This window comes from Epinephelus fuscoguttatus, linkage group LG19, assembly GCF_011397635.1.
Source record: "Epinephelus fuscoguttatus linkage group LG19, E.fuscoguttatus.final_Chr_v1".
NCBI classification, from domain to species: Eukaryota; Metazoa; Chordata; class Actinopteri; order Perciformes; family Serranidae; genus Epinephelus; species Epinephelus fuscoguttatus.
In genome coordinates, this window is record NC_064770.1 from 23,440,434 (window position 1) to 23,463,007 (window position 22,574).

Sequence of the window (22,574 nt, forward strand, 5' to 3'; positions counted from 1 at the left end):
AGCAGGGGATATGGGAAGCCTGGCCCTTTCTCCAAAGTTAAAAAAATATTGGTACTACTCACTAAATGGTGTCAGGCTTCTCATTTAACTCGAGGCAAGAATTTTAAACATGTCCCCCAAAATGTTATACTTTTCCTTTAAGACTCATCCCCCAGACTGCTGATTTGAAACCAGCTTATTCTTAGAAGTGTTGAAACATACATCTATTCTCAGTCTCTGAAACACAAATTCTGTAAACTCGTCATCAGTGAGAAGTTTTGTGATTCAGCACTGAAACACAGAGCCAGATCTCAGTGCATTTATGCCGAGGCCCGGGCTGCGACCTCTCTAGAAAGGAGAGTCAGCTGCTTGTACACGTAGAGTCCTTGTGGCATGCTATGACTCCTGCAACACCTCCAACACACAGATCTCTGCCCCCTCCACCAGCTGGCCCTCTCTATGCCCCGCCTCTTTTCTGTGCATGCCCTTTAACCTTCCTGCCTCGGTATATATAGTCTGTGTGACTATCAGAGTTCTCCTGGCAGCCATCATGAAGGGTACAGTCTTGATCTGCTGTTTCCTCTCCCTGCTGCTTTTGCAGGCCACAGCAGGTAAGAATTTCAGTGAGCGTTTTGGTCAAACATCTGGTGGATATATTATGTTGGGTGGTGCATTGTGGGCATGAGCTATGTGTGTTTGTACAATTGCTTCCAGTGAATGAAATAGCAATGTGGTGTAAGTTTAGACGCTGGTTTAATGAAAGTTTAATGAACGCTTGGTTGCTTTGTTAGCTTGATCAAAGCGTGACCCTTCAGAGAGTCAGAGGCTGTGATTCAGACTGTTAAAAGTAGGCGTCCAAAAGTAGTTGTTGAGGTTATTGTGTCCATTGTTGGGGCAAGTTGGTCAGGAATGGCACTGGCTTACAGAGGCAGAGTGTGTGGGGACAGTGACAGTCATGGGGACACCAGCCGAGGATAGACGGTGACAGAGACAGAAATATTAGCCTGGTCTTTCTTTGCCACCAAGCTGGACTATTTAAAATCTGTCGCAGTTTATAATTAAGCTGTTGGCACCCAGTGCAAAATGACAGACTTTCTTTTATTCTCAGTTATTAAAATGCAAAACAAACACACAGCTTCAATGCCTAACACATCTGATGTGTGAACAGATGTCATATCATACATTTGAGTGGCTTTACAAAGGAGAGCTTTTGAGGATCATTCAAACTCAGCCTCTCCTGTGGACTGACAGCATGTCAGCTGTCCTAACGCATGGCACCAGCTGATGGAAAGTCTTAGTCTAACTAAGAAGAGAACAGTCACACAAGGGCTTGAGTGGTCTCTTATACCGCTGCATTCATAGATGTAATCTCACATTGCTTCATTCCTGAACTTTATTTTCCACCTTCTGGTTTGGAAGAGTTACTCAGACTTAAAATCCCTAGAGATGTGATGATAATCCATTGCATCTTAAACTACAGAGATCATAATGATCTCTCAATATGATTCCATGGCACCCATGAGGTTCAATGTGATAGTGACAGCAACTTCTCCCAGATTACCGCTTCTAAAAATGCAGACTGGTGTCTGGGTCTGGACTGGAGTGGTTGGCGTTACCCTTGTCTGTCACCCTTGTCCGTCCTTGGGGTGGCGTTCAGCTCCACAGCCCGGGCCCAGGCCTCCATATTCCAGGCTACTGTCAGGTGTCTAAGATTGGAAGGCCTCCTGAAACCCAACACTATTCACTACAGTTCCTCCCTCCCTCCCTCTGCTTGACTCCCCTTCCCTCCTGACTCCTCACCCCTCCCAGCCCCATGCTTCCCTTTAGATACAAGCACAGCTGCTGTCACTCTGCACTGTCACAATCGCAATTTATTCCCAGCAGTTGGCCTTATAGGGACATGCATTCTCCAGGCAGGAGGGGCCAGGCTTTGACTGCAACTCATGCCCTCATAGACCGCTTCTGCAGGCCCATGCAGGTGTCTTTGGTGGCCTTGGTCTCTAATGTGCACATGTATTGATTTTTTTATTTTTTTTTTTTTGTTTTGTTTTTTTGTTGTGGAGCACACAGGAGTTTGGATTCCTATGCCTGCAGGGTATGGTCAGTTAAGGGAATCATGAACTCCTTGCTGCTCAGTGTGTAATCATCAGTGTTATTGATTGGTTCGATCGCTGTCAGGAACTCCATTGGAGTTGCAGAGATGAGCAGAGAGGGTAGAAGGCTAATGTTCCAAAGGAATGTTAAATTCGATTTGCTATCATCTCATCATGGGTTGTCTAACAGCCCTGGGATGTGCAGATTGTCAAAGACATTAATGTTATGTCCTAATATGATGATGTTTAGTAGATTTTGTAAGAAATACAGCTGGAAGCAGCTGCTGACATGGTGATCTTGATGTTGTGAAATCTCACACTCATTTCTGACATGCATCCGTGTTTAAACAAATTTAAAGAGTGAAGCCAGTTGATTACACATCCACTGGAATTATTTATTACGGTCGTCTGCATTGCTGTAAAGCAAGGACACCTTGACTTTGGGAACTGCAGACATGGTTGAAGGAATCATTCTGGTACAATAATGTCTTACATATCTCTGTGTACGGTCAGGCATAATTAGGCTCTGGTGGAGCACCTTCAGGTCAAGTGCAGCCTTGAGCGCTTCTCAAAATGTTCTTCCGACTCTGCCATAATATTCCTTTACCATCATTTACCTGCAGTGTTAGCTTCCATCTTTCAAGGAGCAGAGGAAACTTTTTTGGTGGAGCAAATGAGTCAACAGTCATGTTGCTTGTCATGTTGGAGTAAACATAGGTTGCTAATGTAAAGTTTGGGTTATTATAAGGTTGCCAGAAACCCTACACTAACCAGGTCTTGTGTGAATGGCGCTGACTGACAACACAAAGATTAAATCCGTGTTCAGTGTCCAATTCCATATGCGTTGTCTAAGTGTGAGACGGGTGTAAGTAAGCTGATAATTCAATGCAAAAATGTCATTAGTAAAAAAAACAATCACAGCATATTGCTTAGATGCAACACTCAGAGTCCAAGAGCTGAGTTTTTCTTTAATATCCAAATAAATCACAGTCTCTTTGGGACCTTGATTAGTTCTTCACACCAGCCTGTTTATACTTGAGTGGTAACACTATCCATCCTCGATACAGTAAAAGCATCTTTGGCTTCCTCACTTTGCAAAGGAGAGACGTGGACATTTAAATGCGCACCGTCTCCACGTGATCCCCTCTGATGGCATGTGGCATGTCTGGGACACCCCTACGCTGGTAGTAGTAGAAGGGACACACCAGTCAACTGCTTTACAACACACCCCTCCTTGAGACAAGCCCCCCAGTCCCAAGGGCACCTGACGTCCTCTCCTGGCTTTCGAACAGGAGAGCAGGGATAGAGGCGTCAGATCAACACCTCAGGGTAAAGTGCCTTTGCCGCTGCACCTTCGTTTGAGCATGTCACTCAACTGCAAGTGTGGCTGTCAGTGACCCCTTAGAGGACTTATAATCCGGATGTGGCTCACATAAGATGGTCAGTGACGATCATAAATCCAGTTATGTTTTTTTTATCTGAAATACATGCATTTACAGTACATAATGTATGTCACTATGACATGAATTATACTCATAATTGAACTGTATTTCTTGCGTAAAATGCCTGAGATACAAGGAAAACCATAGTGCATCTTATTTGCCAAGTATCAGTACTATATTTGAAACATACGTGAGCTGTCCCGTTACAGTAGCTCTCGTTTTGGTTAGCCTGTATATTACACAATCAGCTGTAAGGGATGTGAATGTCTATGAGTCTCCACACTGACTAAAATAGGAGCCAGCCATTCTGCCCCCTCCTCTGTCCATCTTCTGACCCATTGTGGGTCTATTTTTGACTATGGGGGAGTACTAGCTCCACAAGCTGTGCCACCTGTTGCCATCTGTGGCCTCTTCTCACCACGCCCTGCACAACTCTGCTGACCACTCTCACATCTCTAACCCTTGCAAGAGGAAGAAACATATGCATTTAACCCTAGCTTTCATTAGGGTTCATTTTTAGTAAAATGTTTGAGAATTGTTCTTCTTCATGTGCAAGAAATTTGGTTTGTGTTTGTCAATTAGCGCTCAGGTAAAAATGGCCCACTCTGTTTAAATTGAATGACTCTCCATGGATCTTTCCAGTGGAACCCCCTGGCCTTTACTTAAGGTCGCCTGAATCCCCCCATGCTCAGGATAAATCCTCTGAGTGGAGGTTCCAGGCCTGTCACCCTCATCAGGTTCATAATTCAATTTACTTCCACTGTGCTGCAAGCAGAACATGATCCTGGGGTTTTACACATACACAGATACCTAATATATAAAGTGTTAATGCACATGGCTGCGGATACATACTAGCACACATTCATATCCACATAGGAACATAATGCACGTTAGAGTGAGCCCTGGTTGTATGTTTTGACTACATTAATGCACAGTTGGTAAATTTGACAAAATTAAGTTTCTGTTGTATTTGCTCAAATTGTGAAAAATCTACACGGCCATACAGGAGACAAATAGTCTCTGCCTCTTCCTACAGCTTCCATTTGCTAGAATCCTCTGCAGCCAAATGAAATAAACCAATCAGAGCTGAGGAGTCTCTAACGCAGCTGTCAGTCATGTCAGTCACTTTGTGAGCTGTATTCCAACTTAAAAACGAGGCAGAAAATATGAATCTAGATTCTGTTTCTGCATTGCCTATTTCTCATCTCAAATGTTTTCAGAAACATTAGTGTACTGTTTAGCTGTCAAATTAGATGATTTCTGACCAGCCACCATGTTAAACAGTTGCCCCCTTTATGGATTACTGAACGGGCCTACTGGCCACAGGCCCAGGGGCCCCACTGGTCTTCACCTGCAAAATATCACTCAAATAAACACATTCAGGCCATAAAAGGGCTCAAAATGACTGCAAAGAGACACAAACACGACCCCAACAAGACACAATATTACTTTAAATAGAGCCTACAAAGATAAAAGATACAATAAAATCTAAGTGTCTTGTTCAAATGTAGGAAAGGTTGTGCGGCCTTTTGCGTGTCTCTGCCCAGGGGCTCATGTCTCATAATCTGCCCATGCACCAGCCAGAGCAAACTTTCTCTTTCTCATTTACAGCTAAACAGTACACTAAAATATGTTTCTGAAAACATTTAAGGTGAGAAAGAGCCAATGCAGTAACAGAATCTTTATTCATATTTGATCAGTGCTGCCTAGATTTGATAGTTTGACCACAGTTCATGAGCAGTGATTGACATGGATTACAGCGCTAGAGACTCCTCAGCTTTGATTGTTTTCATTTATGTACGCTAGAGTCTTAGATATGTCATAAGAAGCACTATGAGGAGGCAGTTGAAGGTGATTTTTTTTTTTTGACAGTGACTATGTGTCTCATGTACTACTGTGTGAGTACAGTTTCAGTTTGAGCAAATATGACAAAGGTATTGTTAAAAATGCAGCTTTAATGTAGTAAGTGCATTTTTTTTTGTTCAGTGTGTGATTTCTTGTCTGATTAGTTGACAGCTCTTGACCGGCATTCTTTTGACTCTATTTCTGTGTATTTGAATGTTAGATAGTGATTGGCTCCACAGTGTGTGATGTCACAAACCATGGTGTTACATGCACATGAACAAGAACGAAGCCTTCTCCTCTCAGCAGAGTAAAACGTGTTTGTTTATTGATCTTTATAGTGAAGGTGGTCTTTGAACTTACATATTTGCACAGAAGTTTCACAGTTACATTAGTTGATTGAAATTCCCTCTGATGGTTGAATAGCCTCCACACAAGGATCTATAGTTGAGGCATGACTTACCCCAGCCGCTGAGGCTGTGGTAGGCTTAAATCACCAACATTCCTACTGGATGTGCTGATGCCGCCAGAGTGTTTCTCCAAACTGAGGGAGGGTTGTGTGGCAACGGGCTCACTGAGGACACATGGTCCTGGGCACAGATGTCCAGGGTTCAACTCCCCTGGCGCCTGCAGGGTTAATTTTGACCGCTGATGCAAGGCCCACCCTCCGCGGGCAACGCTACCTCTCTGATCTTTGCAGACCTCTGTCCCAGGGCTTCCATCAGGGATTGACTGGATTGGGGGGGGTGTTAACACACTCACAGCAGTTAAAACCCACTCAAGAGGCTAGTGTTAAAAGACACGACTCTTCTGAATGATGAGTCAAGTTACTGAAGCTTGAGTAAGCTTTGTGCACTTCAGGGACACGCCTAGTGCAGTGAAGAGATGGGACGCGTTCCTCAAAAGCCTCTTGAGCCTCCAAGATGAATCATCCGCAGTGTCCTCTGAAAACTGACTTCCTCGCTGTGTAACTCATCCCATCTTGTGTCAAACTGTTACTCAGTGTTTGTTCAGAGGACTTAAATTCCTGCTTTTGCAATGACATGCAGCCAAAATGTGTTAGTGCAAAATGGCTGCCATGTATCACAGATGGTGCTACAAGATGATGTCACTTACTGTGGTTTCTAAAGGTCATGCAGACAAAATAGGCATGCAACGAGCATTTGGCAAGAATGGCTGATTTTAAATGCCTTTACTTAAGATTACATTTTAAGTTGTAACTCTGCTTCATCCAACAGTGCATTAGGGGAGTGGCACTCTTGTCATGAGCTCACATGCACAAAAGGATGAACTAATTTTCTCTTGCATTGCAATATACATCCACTTCTTCTATCACCACGCCCTACTGTACTTAAAAAATACTACATAAGAATGTAGACTAAACTGCCTTATGCACATTTAAATACTTCGTGACAGATATAGACAGTCACTGAATCTTTTTAGGGATTGCAGTATTACTCATACCCCTTGTTTTATTCTGCCTGCTAACCTTTTGGTTTCTCTTGTTTTTGCACTGTGCTGGGAGCAACATTACGCAGGCTTATTTTTAGCAGCTTGACTCTGGGAGAATCAGTGTTGTTCCAGTGTGTGTCACTGCTGCCACGTATGCTGCAAAACAGCAACTGTTGGGGGATCTTCTCTGGTCTTTACATTATTGTTTACCTGTGCACATACTGTACTGACATGCTCCTTTTGGCTGCCTGGAGTGTGATATACTTTCAAATCATCCGATTGATCGAGAGACACTTTCTATCTCCGACATCTTAAATGACCCTAGTTCATTTTACTGACTGTGAACATATTACCACTTTAAATACCCTTGGGTCATTAATAAGAAAGAGTTTGCTTCGGGCTTGTAAACAAACAGGCCTTCAGATGATTTTACTCGTCATCTGATGCACCATCAGTTTTGGCCGAAGCAGCGTGCCATTCTGACTCCTGGCCAGAAACACTAAAAGTGAAGGCCACATGGCTGGTGGCTGTACTCCAGGTGAGGGTGCGGGGTAGTCTCTATAAACAGATATGAATGTTGAATCTGTAGGCGATGAGACAAGATGTTGGTATTGGAAGGGTTTTGGTTTCCGTTTGTAGCCCAAGTAGTACTGAACAATCACGTTTGACCGGGCTTTGGTTGCATGACTATACTAACTATTTAGCTTTTTTTTTTAAACGTATCTGCATATATATGAAGATAACAGTCAAGCTGTAGACATTGTCTCGCAACTCCAGCTCCATTCTAACATCTCAAATTGCTAATCGGACCGTAAACAATGACTGGCACGTGAAAGAGGAAGTCTTGGCTAAGATAACTGTTGTCCGAACATCCGCTGGCTACACGAGTATTGGCTATTGCCCCAACCCCCAAGACAATTTGACATAGTGGAATTATAGTTTGCGGGCCTGTCATGTGATGCTATTGGGCCTAAAATAGTCTGGCTCAGCGGATGTAGAAAGTGGCTATAAGCCTTCCATTGGCGGGCTATTTAGACTGGCATTCTCCCTTTCTTCTGCTATCTGCGTGTCACCATTTAAAAAAATCCCCTTCGCTACAGGAAACTACAATCTCCGAGCTACATATACGTACATGCTGAAAATGGCAAGTTTTGTTCCGTTACAGCACTGGCTCCCAGAGGTCATCAGACTGATAGCTGATGGGTTCCAAGATAAGGACATAAGGACAGAGTACATCACCGTGCTGCCATCTTAGAGGGTGGAGTTGTTGGTTTACAATATATATATTTATGTAGAACCCCCCCCCCATAAAACTAGACTAAGGAGCAATTATGCACAATGGCTGAAGACAGGGAAATTTGCTAAATGTCTGCCATGAGGTTACCCTATTGTATTGTATAGCCCTTTCAAAATGAAGATACATACACACAGACATTAATAGCTGGAGTAGCAGAGTGACTGTGTGATTAACTAAACTGTTCATTAATTCATGTAGAAATAAAATGCCCTGTGTCTTCGAACAACAGTGCTCCGTAGAGTGTAGAGTGTCAGACTGGATTTATGAACGCACCCTTGATTAACTTGCTGAGAGTGCGGTAATTGAGATTATAGCTGAGTGTTTATTTGACTTTAGAGTGTCACATCTATTGGTCAAGTTCCTGATCCATATGCTGATTCAAAACGTCAATGAAGGAAGACTGGATCTCCCAGCAGTGCACATAAGATGTTCAAAGTTTCGTCCCTCTGGTCTGAGAGCTCTGCAAAAAATATTACCTGTCCCCACCAAGTGCTTCTACTTCACACCAGTCAGTTTTTGACTGGTGATGAGTATTGCAGGCATGATGGGCATTTGCAGTCACCAGCTGAGATCAGAGGGTCGCGCCCTGGGCCACAGCGCCAACTTTTCATGCTTCCTGATCCTCCATGCAGGACACTTAATCTGAACATGCTGTATTATTAGTTTTTATAAGAGTTTTTTGTTAGAAAGGTCAAGAGACACACAGCTTAGGAGGTTATATCAAACTTTTATCCTGTTTTGAGATCAAGTAGAGGGTGGATGTTATACGTGTTAATGTGTTTCCTGTGCCAGTAAACTGAATTTAACTGGGCTGTGCTGACAGGAAGTATGCAGACGACATGCTTATGTAACAACATCAATATTCAGATCATGCCATGTGTTTTGCACAGCCTGATTTACAGTTGAATGACTCCTCATACTATCAGCTTCAAAGGTTCAGTGTGAAGGGTTTACGGGGCCATTGGCAGAAATGGAATATAATACTCATAACTGAGTTTTCATCAGTGTATAATCACCTGAAACTAAGGATTGTTGCTTTTTCGTGACCTTCGAATGAGCTGTTAATATATACATGAGTCCTCTTCTATTGATTTCCTCATGTTGCCTCTACAGTAGCCCAGAACGGACAAATGAAACACTGGCTCTAAATCGGGCCATTTGTGTTTTCTCGTTTTTCCGTCGGCCACCGTAGTTCTCCTACACACTTGGCACATATTTCAGTTGGTTGCTATCTGCAACCTCACCACTAGATGTCACTAAATCCCATACAAGAGACCTTTAATATTCGAATAACATGCTGTAAATACTTTTAAAATCCCATAACAACTCTATTAAGGGAGTGTCTGGTAGCTTGGATAAAAAAAACCCATAACCCACCAGGGGCATGAAGGTGTGAACCAGAAAACTTCCCCGCTCCTCCTATTTATAGCTCATAGCCGTAGCAGGTTTGTCCGAAGCAGGACTGTGTGGCGTTACTGGGTGGCTCGCTGTGAGGCCTGGACACACAAGGACAGGCCTCACAGTGCGATAAGTCTGTGATAGGTGGTTAAATATAGAAGAGAAAAGACACAGGATTGCACATCATTGTCTCATCATGTATATTACCGATGGGAACACTTAGTCCAGCTCTGAGTCCTCCACCCAGTGCGTAATGAAATTGGGGAAGTCTCTCTCTCTCTCTCTCTCTCTCTCTCTCTGTTGTATCTTTGCTGTTGCTATAAAGCCCGTGGTGATGCCAAACAAAGGTCTTTGTTTATTTCCAGCGTTTGCTTTCTAAATTAAGAGATGATTGTACTAACAGCGGAGATCTGAGCGATGCGATATGTTCAAAAGTGGACATGACACACTGGTGAGCGGATACGTTCTCTCGGATTCACTCTCTCTCACACACACACACACACACACTACGGGGAGGGGGGAGTCATTAAAATACCACACACATGTAAGTTGCTGGTGCAAAAATGTAAGCCACTTTGGAGAAAAGCACTATTGTATATACATTAAAGGAAAGTCACCCATTTTTTGGTGCACAGGCAGCCCAACACAAATTGTAACGATGAAGGACAATACACCTCTCTGACGCTCCAAATAGTCATGAAAGTACTTGTTGGTGAACTCTGAGATTATTTCAAACTTTTTTTCTGCACAATGTGACATTAAAACTGATGGATTTGAAGTGCGCACACACACAGTGAAGTTAGATCTTGTTGTTCCCAGTGGATGATTGAATTCCCTGTTTATGTATAAGTACAGGGGCCCTTCCTCTCTTGATCCATGTCTCTCTCAGGAAGCTTTTGATTTTTATTTTTTTTACAGAGTCAGTTTGCTGTCTTTCCCTTTCTTCTCTTTCTTTTTTTTGGAACCCTGATTTTTCATTTCATGTTCTTGTCTTTGAAACGACATAACAGTGTCACTTACTTGACCCTAGCTGCATTTAGAGCACATAATATAATAATAACCAGATACTGGATGCCAAGATGGCACCTATTTATTCCAGTGGAGCTGCTCTTATGGCGTATTCAGCAAAAAAGTTTTCTAGCTTCTGGGTTTACTTATGCAATATGTAGCCTACTGAATACGTACAGTGGTGTTTCTCCAACTGGCCCCATCTGTGAGTTCCCGCTCGTTCATAGACTTAACATTATGATGACGTCGTGGATTTGTAGATCACTTGAGGAAAGTTTTACAGATATAAATCCACCATGGCTCAAAAATTAAGAATAGAAACTTTTACCTTGTTTGCAGTTCCATGTGTCCTGTCAACTGTTTTACAGGCGCATCTTTTCTAGCAATTGAGGATTTTTTTTGCTGCAATACCGTGAATGGCCACTTGGAAAACTTTGCTGCAAGACTGAGCGCCTCTCTTGTGGGCATGGTTTAGAGACCAACCCAAGAGCAAGAGTGGACTAAACCATTTTGTACCTCCTAAGGGGTGAAAGGGGTCTCAGAGAGCCTCCAATGTTTCTTTTTTTAATACAAAGTTCAGTCTTTCAACTGATTTATTCAGCCAGTTTTAATTTAGTTATGGCACCAATGACTTTGATGATGAAAGATACTATGGATGCGCTGGGACACATCATCAGTGATTTGACCTGGGGTCATTGGGTGTTTTGGGTCTTTCAACAAATCAGACACCCTCGCCCAGGCAACCCGACCGGAGTTGATCAGACTCCAGCCTGTGTCCCAGCAGCATTTGGCCACGGATCTGCCCTCTTAATCCAAAGCCATCTTGTGGCTTTTTCTGCAGCTTCAGTTTCAGCTTTGATAGCCTTCCTCTTTGCCTCCCCAGTAATAGCCAGCAGCATGAATGCCTTGCAGAGTGATCCCCCCACAAATCTACTGTAGCCCACCTCCAGAGGCTCAGAGCTAGTTTGCCAGCCTTGCCCCCTGCACTGTTCAACAAGCTCCTGGTACTTGGTGCGCATCCTCTCATTGGACTCTTCCATACGCTCTTCCCAATAAAAAAAACTACAACCAAACCAAACAGGGGACATGCTCCCTTCAATATTAACATGTGCATTTGCCCCCGGTGAGATGGTTAGACAGAGAGGTAGATGGAGGTGAAGACGTTGAAGAAGAGGCATTTGGTGTGCATGTGGCTGCAGATTAAATCAAGGCTCGGGCTGGAAACATTTGATAATGAGACGGCTCAAATATCTGCAATGTCTGAAGTTGCCATTGGCAACCGATGCAAAACTGTCACCCAGTGCTTATTATCAATTATCTGTGTGTCACTTTTAAACTCCCAGCAGTGGTGAGAGATATTGAGAGATGCAGGATGTATTTATTGACGTGCATCCACAAATAGCAGCACCATTGGCCTCTGTAGCATAGCTTTATCGAACATATATGACTGGCTGTCAGCAGCCCAAGTGTGAGCCTCATAATGAAACTCTCACCTGGCCACCTGGGTCCGTTATTCATGTTACCACATCATTAAAGACATGAGGACTTGAATCAAGCTGAATTTTGTTAATGTTGCTTTTACAGAAGAAGAAGGAGAAGATTTCATCTCTGTCCTCAGGGACAGATCTCACATCGACGAGACGCTGCGGCTTGCAACTGAAGAAAAAGCAGGAGACTATGCAGGTGAGGATTAAAGATGGTTCAGTAGATGTGTGTTTTGTAAAGCTTTGTGCGTGCTTGTACTTTATCTGACAAATTGAAGTTAGCTCAATGAAGCATGTCAAGCAGTTAAACACTGTAATATCCTCTGAATCCCTTTGCCAGATTTCCTTTTAACTTACTAATGTCTTTCTAATCTTTGATTATTTATGCAACACATGAAGGATGGTGGTTGGTTGTTAGAGTGTGTACCAAACAGAAAGTACTGTACTAGTGGTTCTGAAGCAAAATAAATGTAAGGGGTCATTAGATGCTTGACAAAATACTCAAGGAACAATAACAAAAATATTTTTCTGACTCATCTTAAAGTGCTACTTTCGCTGTAAAGACCTGGATGGTTCTACCTTTCCCGGCCTCTAAAAAATGATTTCACTGCAACACCTTTATCACCATTTCCTCTCTCGCTCCTTGTCCTCCAGCTGCTCTACAGAAGTTGCGGAAGATCTACCATACATCCATCAAGCCGATGGAGCAGGCCTACAAATATAATGAGCTGAGGCAGCATGAGATCTCAGGTATCAATCACCGACGCTTCGCCTACGTCTGCACTTTGTTCTGATGTGTGGGTTTTTCTGTTTGTTTTGCTTGGTGACTGATTCGTTGACTTGTTCGTATACACACATCATCCTCACACTGTCAACCAACACATACAGAGAGATCTTTTTTTTTTTTCCCAAATTCTTGGGTATTTTATCATATGTTATTATCTTTCTTTGGGCTTTCAGACTCACTGTTTTATGAGGGCATGAACTGTGTACTGTTTAGAGTTGTATAAATACCTTTTAAAGGTCATTTGTAGGCTTTAATGCACATGAATAGTAATGATATATGTATTCATATTATAGTTTTAAGTCCAACAATATTGGTCCAGAAAAAAGATGTAGCAATATTTGGTCTAAATCTCTCCATTTATAGTATATTTCTTCCCCTTTTCTTCTATTTCTTCCCCCCAATACTTTGTTGTAATGTCTTTGTTTGACTTTAAAATGACTTTGCAGTGTTTCTTCACAGTTAGCTCAACACTCAAAGCTGCATACTGAACTGCCAAGAACACACTCTACTGTCCCACAGTGAAATAAAGCCCGCCCTCTTGTGGCCTTTTAGGATAGGCATGCATGCAAACTTGTGAAATACCACCTGTATTATGCCTCCACTTGAACATGTATTTTTTGTAGAGGGGAGGAGAAAATATACAGGCAAAAAGATTCACCAAGGCACACCATTTGTAGAAGAACATCTTTGACACCTGAGGTCAAACATGGGACTAGATTCCCACCCATTCATGCACACTGTTACTCTGCCCCTCCCTGTTGCTTCTAGAGACCTCACACCCTCACTCCTCACTCTCCTCCACCTCCTGTTCCCCACACTTCTCTGTACTCCACCCTCTCCTGTCTCCTCTCCCCATCCCTTCACCTAACAGCCTACCCCGGACGAACCCTGGGGGACTCAGCCACAGGTGGGTGTGGGCGGGGCTTACCTGTGCATGGCACCGCCTGAAGTGCTCAGCCCCTTCCTTTTCCCCCTCTCCATTTGTCCTCATACATTTGTGAGTCACTTAGACTAATATAACTGCTGCACTGCTCTCTGTGGGTCAAAAGTTTCAAGCATGTTTCACTTTGGGCAACACCTGATGTAATGTTACAGATTGGGGCGGGGTCAAATTGGCCCATAGGCGAAAGGTTCAACCCATACAGAGCAGTTTTGTACACAATGTAAATCAAAGTGGATTTACTCATACAAAATTTCAACCGAAATACCATATTAAAGAATTAAACGGGAAGAAATGTAAATAAAAACATTATCTTAAAGGAATACTTCAACACCCAAATAACCATTTGTAAATCAGTTACTCACCCTGTGTTAGGTTGAATTGGTGAAAAACACTGTTTTTCTCGCATGCCTCCATGGTGAACTAAGAATCCAAAAGTGGAGAAAAGTCTTTATGAATTGAAGTCATAGGGGTCCACGTTTAACAACAGGAAAGCATCCATTTACAAACTTATACAAAGCTTGTGCAGTATAAGTTTGTCCAACTCTCATTTATCCAGTCGTATGATGAGCCCTTTTAACAGGGAACTGAACTAAAAGCCAAATTTATCGCTGCTATCTTCAAAGCCATACTCTATTGACAACAGTAATTTTACCTTGCTCAACACAGGGGCTGCTGGTCTACCGCTGCCTTGTTAGTTAGTTTGTGTTATTGTGTGACTTTTTTTCCCACTTAAATCTTTATTTAAACAATTTTTGAGACATTGACATGTCAGTTACAACAGCATAGCAAAATAATAAAATGATTGAAAAGCAATAAGAGCAAATGAAACAAAAACTGCTTGGGCAAATACACATTTTACAGCCCTAATCGAAAAATGGATTCTTTGTTCACATGCGAGAAAAACAAAGTTTTCTTCACAAATTCAACATTACATGGAATGAGTAATTGATATAAAAATGGTCATTTGGAGGGTGAAGTATTACTTTAAAAGATTGTTAAAAAGACTGTTATTGTTTAGGCAGCATATTACCTGCAGTATTTAGTAGAGACCACATATTTAGTTGTGTAATTATGGTATAAAATGGAAAATATGGAGGGGGTTGCATGTGCAGTTCTGGCTTTAGCAAAGGACACACAGGTTTTAAGAGGGGACACTGGTGGGAGAGGGTGGTCAGTGTTTGGCTAGGAGCGAAATGACTGACCTTTAATTACATTTTTTTTTTTTTTTTTACATTTTAAAAAACGAGTATGGCGTCAGGGGTGGTTATTTAGTTACCTTTTTCTTTCTTTGAAATCTTTGGAAAAAAAATTCTGCTTTTTCCTTTTCTTTTTTGGGATGTTTCACCCTTAACTTCTTTTGAATTAATTCGGCTTTGAACCAGAACCGTCCTGCACCCACCCACCCCGACACCATGTCCACTCATAGCACACATGGCAGACTGTTATGAGACACACAGCTTGCTCTGAAAGCCTTACCCCGTTGAATCTTAAGTCAGAGTGATGGCGCTGCTTTGACGTGTGTCACTGAGATATGGCTGCAGCATTTTCTTGATGTTTTTATGCTATTAAACAAGCATTACAGCTTTGACACATCTTTCTTTACCTACCTTTGTTATTTCCTTTCTCAGTCTTACAAAATATTTCTCTGTGCTCTTCAGAGTGGCAGCGCTATCGCGACCTGCTTCTTGGTGTCTCTCAGACATGAAGTAGAGTTCATCCCAAAAACCAAGGATACAGTTTGGACAGATTGTTGTTTTGGTTAAACAATCCTTTTATGAGGCACAAAATCAAACACTGGATTCTGGCAACACGGAACAGCTCAGGTCCTCGTACCTGTTATTGTCAGCCACAAATAAAAACTGGCTACCTCATAATTGTTCTTATAAAATTTGGGATGAGCTTTAGAGGTTCTTTGTCCTCATTTAGCCATCCTGCTGAGAGTTTAACCACTGTTGTCTCTCCTTGCCCAACAGATGGAGAGATCACCTCCAAGCCCATGGTGCTGTTCCTGGGACCCTGGAGCGTAGGAAAGTCCTCCATGATCAATTACCTCCTGGGCATGCACGACAGCCCCTATCAGCTCTACACAGGTATGTTGCACAGATTGTCTTTTTAAATTGGCTAAAAAATAATGTTTAATGCTGTAATGTGTAAATGTACTATAAGCCAATGTTAAATGAAGTAACCTGAAAAAGCCATCATAAATCTGCAGGACCATCAGAGAGGCAGCTGCCTGATCTAAAGTTTTGTTGAATTAGATCCATGACATCTTAAGAAGGCTCAGCAGTGATCTCTGGCAATTTAGTGCCACGGCTCAATTTATGTAAAGCAGCTATAATCTGTATTTTCTGTAATCTCTGAGAGAAACTGCCCACTGCCCCAAGAACTACACACCTTCAAGGGCTTTTTTTGCATTTGCACTGGTAATAAGAACGCTAAAGTGACGTACTGCAAGCTGGCTGACGGTTGGTATAGGACCTTACTTTTGCAATAGGCATTTTTGTATGGGAGAAACGTTTTAATAAGTCTAAGAACCCCCCTTTTGTTGTGTCTGCACCAAAAGAACTAGGAACAATCATAGTACAGTCAGGAGCACTTTAGTCAAAGAAAACTTTATTGCCATTGCAGTATTATATTTGGCGGTATAGCTCTCTCTGCCTTTCCTCCAACCTATACCGAAAGCCTCTTCCATGCGCTTACGTGGAAAGCATAAGGCGGAGAGAGCACACCTGTCTGCCCTTCCATGTGCAAACGAGGAGAGCCTGAGGCAGAGAGAGCAAACCTCCCTGCCCTTCCATGCACCTACAGGGAAAGCCTAAGGCAGGGAGAGCAGCAGCAAAGACCCCCCCCCCCCGGGAACAGAACATAGGAGCTGGGGTGGAGGCGGGTTGCAAAACGGCATGCAGTGGAAGCACCAACAGTAGGCAGGCCAGAGCAGCTTAAATAGGGCACCCTGAATGAGATTTGCCAATCGGTTGCATAGAAAGGAATCATGTGATCTGTCAGCTGACTCCCTTTCATCAGTCAGCTGCTCCATCAGTTGATTGGCTGGAATGTGAGCTGAGCTTGACATCATGTCCTGCCTGAACTAACACTATGCCATATTTCTTTGAACAATGTTTTGAGGGAGTTTTTTAGTTCCTATCTCAGAGCAGGTACTCTCTCAGCACAAGAGGAACCATGAGTATTGTAAGTGTATGTTGATTTGTTGAACACAGCTAATGCAACCTCCATTTTTAAAAACAAAAAAAAAAAAGAGCTGTGTAAACAACAGACAAAACAAAACTCAAGCAGCTTGTAACGAAAACAAAACTGAAGAAAACATGAACAAATGGGTCGACAATGAAGTCAAGGCTTTATGGGTCATATATGTGACAGTGGAAATACAATGCAATTTTAACTCGCCAAACGACGGCTGTCTTACAGTAAGTCACTTCAGTGTTCCTATTAGCAGTGTAAATACAAACACAAAAAAAGTCCTTGTGGGTGTGTAGTTCTCAGGAGAGCTCACCCGATCAAAGTTCCTCTCAGGGGGTCCCTGGAAGTGTTTGCTCCGAAACACCTAATAAAAAGAGGGGTTTTTAGAACTGCGAAAAAGTCGAAAACACCTGATGTGAAAGGGCTGGCTCATAAGCATCTGAGATTTAGAGCCTAAATCTGCAGCTCCCCTCGGCTTCATGTTGCTTGACAGAGAGGTTCTGTTCATTGCTTAGCTGTTAAAGAGCAGACAATTCCCCAGTGTATTCACATCCCTCTCATCTCTGCCTAGATCTACTGGCAGATTTTCTTTTTTAACATGCTCTTCGTCTTGATACTATTCTTGCTAATCCTCTTGTCTTCCATGAATTTGTCTCCAGGAGCTGAGCCTACTACCTCTGAGTTCACTGTAATTATGCACGGGGAGAAGATCCGCTCTGTTGAGGGTATTGTTATGGCTGCTGATAGCTCTCGGTCCTTCTCTCCTTTGGAGAAGTTTGGTCAAAACTTCCTGGAAAAACTGATCGGTATCGAGATGCCCCACAAGATGCTGGAGCGTGTGACTTTTGTGGACACGCCAGGAATCATTGAGAACCGAAAGCAGCAAGAGAGAGGTAAAACACAGTTGTCACATACTACATATACAAAGTAGCTGACTGCAACTCAGTATCTAGTGGTTTACTTATTCTCTTCTTCTGTCCAGGCTATCCCTTCAATGATGTTTGCCAGTGGTTCATTGACCGCGCTGACCTGATCTTCGTGGTGTTCGACCCCACCAAGCTGGACGTTGGCCTGGAGCTGGAGATGCTCTTCCGGCAGTTGAAGGGTCGTGAATCCCAGATCCGCATCATCCTGAACAAGGCTGACAGCCTGGCCACCCAGGACTTAATGAGAGTCTACGGAGCGCTCTTTTGGAGTTTAGCTCCTCTCATCAACGTGACTGAACCCCCCCGCGTCTACGTCAGCTCCTTCTGGCCATATGAATATGCAGCTGACACTAGCCGTGACCTCTTCAAGCGAGAGGAGATCTCTCTCCTGGAAGATCTGAACCAGGTGATTGAAAACCGCATGGAGAACAAAATCGCCTTCATCCGCCAGCATGGCATCCGCGTGCGCATCCACGGCCTGCTTGTAGACCGCTACGTCCAGACCTTTAAAGAGAAGATGAGCTTCTTCAGTGACCCTGAACTAGTCTTCCAGGAGATTGTGGACGACCCAGACAAATTCTACATTTTCAAATCCATCCTAGCCAAGACCAACGTCAGCAAGTTTGACCTGCCCAACCGCGATGCTTACCGTGACTTCTTTGGCATCAACCCTGTCACCAACTTCAAGCCCCTGACGGCTCAGTGCTCCTACATAGGAGGCTGTCTGCTGGAAAAGATCGAGAAGGCGATCACCAATGAGCTGCCCGCCCTTCTGAGCAGCATTAACTCTGGCAAGCAGCCCGGCCTGTCCTCCTGCGAGGCTACCGGCTGTGGGGAGAAGCCAAAGAATCGCTACCGGAAGAACTGAGAAAAACAAAATAACTTGAGTGGGGGAAGTAAGAAGAGAAGGGGTCTGGTGGAAGCCAACCCTGCTTTTGTCAGAACGCCTGTATTGTTGAGGAGACAGAGGAGAGGAGATTAGTGTTTGTTTTTTTTCTCAGGAGAATATGGGGAGGTGCATTTAGGGACTGTGGGAATGAGGCAGATAAAGGGAGGGAAGGGTCATTGTTTTGTTACGGCAGCTTAAGGACACAAGTGCTGAAGAAATGAGAACACGCCGCTGATCACTGAGTTTTGTTAAAATACACGCCCTCCTCTCTCCCTTGCACAATCACAGTGGACTGTCTGGGATTCTGGGGTTGATGTGAAGAAATACAGAAATGAAAAACAAAAGTAAGATCCAATAAAAATTGAAAATCCTGAGACTGAAAACAGTCAAATACCAGCTCCCTTGTATGTGAATAAAACAGGAAAAAGTGGAAACAGGAGTTGCAAATTTGTGTTGTAAAATCTTGCATTGCAGATATTCAATTCCATAAGCTTCAGAAGCTGATTTTGAAGTAGCCTTTTTTTGTGGGTGCTATTCAAAGCCTTTGTGTTTGTCATCCAAGCCTTTGCTTTTGACATAGATTAACATTTACATTGCATGTTAGATTTTATTTAACAGATGCATGCATTTCCTGCTAATATAAAGTTGAAGTAATATTTCCTTATGTAACTAAAACCTGAACAGACCCTGCCATGCAACAAACAAGGCCTTTTTTTCTTAGTTTTATACGCTCGTCAGTCCTGGTTGTTGACAACTTGTGAAATGAGCACTGTGATGGAAGCAGAGGTCAGGGTTCAAGGGTCAGAGTCTTCAGAGCGGGGTGGGTGTGTTCATTCTGCTTCACTTCTTAACTGTTCTTACTGTTTCTGTTTGCGTCTATAAATTTGCCAGTCTTTGGCAGAAATTCAATATTGTGTTATGATTTTTTTCCTTGATCGATAAGCTTCCCAGCTTTTTTTTTTTTTTTAGCTGAATGACCATAATAAAAAACACATGAGGGATGTGTTTGGATTATAGCTGCCTATAGCCATTTCTTCTGCAGGATAGAAAGCTATTTATTGATTTTTCTGTGTAAACTTTCCAAATGGGCATTGAAGTAGGCTGTGTATGTGTACTGAATACCCCTTACTATACAATTTTACAAACCACCACTGCAAGATTGTGATAGTGGAGCTCAGTGATGGTGGATTTCCTCCCTTGAGAAAAGTGGAATGGAGGTAAAGGTGAAGTGGAGGACTCATGAGTTGACCCCTGACCTCTGTGGAAAGAAGGAAGCCCCAAATAACAACAATTTTGCCGTGATACATGTCATATCTGCACGCTCTCATGTGCACCTACCTCAATAAAATTCCCAGGACTATGGCGTTGTCAAATTGCTTAGAAGAGCACTGTGTAAGATTTAGGGGGATTTTTTGGCATCCAGCTGTGAGGATTGCAGACTGCAACCAGCTGAAACGTCTCCCAGTTAGAATTCCTTCAGTGTTCATTGTTGAGGAGGTTTTTACTGGAAGCCGAATTATCAACGGAGGTCTCTTTCTCTCCAAAACAAATGGACCGAGTGATTTAAACAGGTAAAAACACTGAATAAAGCAGTGTTACGTTACAAATAATCTCTCAAGACAGATTCTGCAATTTACATTGTAGAGGAAGAATTTTTTTTAAGTTTTATGTTTTCCAACTTAACTCATCATGGAGGGGCTAACTATGGCGGCTGAGGCATAAACGTGTAAAATGAATGGCCCTATCTAGAGCCAGTGTTTGGTTTATCTTTTCTGGACTACTACAGAAACATGGTGGACTCCATGGATGAGGTCCCACTCCCTCTATAGATATTTAATGGCTCGTTCTGTGGTTATGAAAACAAAACAATTTTTTATTTTCAGGCAATTATACTCTAAAAAAAGCATACCATTATATTCCATTTCTACTGACATTTCCCCCTAAATCCTACACACTAAACCTTTCAAATAGGTTAGCATTTTGGGACATACTTTTTCGACAGAAGGGCTATTTCTTAGCTAACTTCCTTGGAGGCTTGCTGTTAGCATAGGTTGCCAGGAACCAGCACTCAAGGAAATGCAGAGCCAAGAAATAGTCTGGCCCAAAATGTCTCCTAAAACCACAACACGGCACTTTTACACTGTGGTTTTTGTACCAATTAACAATGGACATATTGTGTGTTAATTATGGTGATATGGTGGTGCAGGTAGGCGGACTTTATTACCTTTGGGCAGACTCTTCCCTCCAGTTTTCGGTTGGAGCTAAGCTAAGCTAACAGGTTGCTAGCTCCAGCTAGCTAACATGACATAATGCCATACAGACATGAAAGGGCTATCAGTCAAAATCAAAATGGCCAACTATTACTTTAAATACAGAGGTCTAAATCCCCAAAGGACAGGTAAGTAGCAATAGACTTCCAATTTTGGGCTAGCATGATATTAGATTTTCACAACAGATGTGGCCCAAAGAGTTCATGATAATGATATTATCACAGTATCTATGGAAAATCAGAAAAATAAATAAAGTACAAAAATATATCAAAAATAAAATAATGATAATAATATTAATGATATCAGTCAAAGTCATCTTTAATTCTGTTTAGTGTGCATTTTGCCTCTTTTTTGGTAAATGATTTATACTCAAAATATGAATGTAGGGCGGTGGAGGGTGAGTCTGTAATCATAACTGTACAAAACCATACAAAAAGAGCAACTACACTTTTTGAATAGTAAAAGGGCAACCAGATGGTGGCAGGGGAGACAAAGCGAGAATGGAGATAAACAGAAATGATTTCAGATGTGCTGGATTATTTCCACAATATCTTCATAAGTGTATCATAACATGGTATCAATATTTCAATTTTAAAATATACTGGTATAACCCCTAATTCCAATTAGTACCTCGACTAATGGGCAAATGTACGTCTGTGTCCTCCCTAACTTACCTTACTAACCCCAACTAAAATCTGAAATGTAATGAAAAAGGAAAGTAAACTAACATCTGCTTAATTTTCTCTGTGCATTTGAGTGTGAGTGCTCCACTGGATGTGTTTAATATGTTTACACTGCAGATCCAGAAGATGCCCACTAGAGAGTGCTGTGTAAAAGTGTAAAAAGTTATACAGACCACCGACACTCATCATGGCACCAGTTTATAGTGACAGGGTGATCGCTTGGGCTTATGACGTTGTGTGGTTGTGTTTTTGGTATATTTCAGCATCAGTTATCTTAATTTAATTTACCTGTGAATTAGATCTGGAATGGATGTGTGTCCCAGTAAAATAGTTGTTGATTAACTTTTTTTGTTTTGGTATAAAATATAAATTAATCTTGGCACAATTTTGGAAGCTTGAACATTAAGAATAAAGATTTCTGATTGACTAGGGAGTGAAACTTTGTGGTTATTCTGATTAGACAATCCATCCTCAATCAGGGAGACTTGAATAAGAAAACAAAGATCAAAACTTGCACAAAGATGATTTTCTTGTTCTCCGTCTCTCTCTCTCTCTCTCTCTCTCCCTTACAGCTCTGTATCACAACTCTGCCCACATTCATTCCTCGTTTCTTTTCTGCGAAGGTTCAACTTCTCACTTTTGGATTTGAAAGGATTTTTTGGGGGTTTATCCTGTAGCTGCAATGCACCAACAGTTTGTCGTGACTGGAAGTGGGGAGGGGTGTGTGGTGGTGGATGGAGTATATTGGGTGTGACTGTAGTTTTGATAGTTGTGCATCAAGACTTCCCTTTAAACACTGACTTAAACCTGCATGTGTTTCTCTGTGAGAGTATTTCTACTCCTCCTTAAGCATTAATTTGAGTAGATTTTGACGAGACTGCAA

At 42.4% G+C, this 22,574-nt stretch overlaps 1 protein-coding gene across 3 annotated transcripts; it reads left to right on the forward strand.

Annotated features, from left to right (window-relative positions):
* The first annotated feature begins 513 nt into the window (after nt 1–513).
* srl (sarcalumenin) lies at nt 514–22,122 on the forward strand. Of its 3 annotated transcripts, XM_049561732.1 has the most exons (7): nt 514–590; nt 12,096–12,194; nt 12,650–12,745; nt 13,654–13,689; nt 15,699–15,815; nt 17,583–17,816; nt 17,906–22,122. In XM_049561732.1, exons 1-7 carry the CDS (start codon nt 530–532, stop codon nt 18,715–18,717), a joined length of 1,455 nt encoding a protein of 484 aa, XP_049417689.1. In that variant the 5' UTR covers nt 514–529; the 3' UTR covers nt 18,718–22,122. The 3 variants fall into 3 exon arrangements, with proteins under 3 accessions (XP_049417689.1, XP_049417690.1, XP_049417691.1); XM_049561733.1 differs by lacking the exon at nt 13,654–13,689; XM_049561734.1 differs by lacking the exon at nt 514–590 and having other exon boundaries at nt 13,551–13,689.
* The last annotated feature ends 452 nt before the right edge of the window (nt 22,123–22,574 follow it).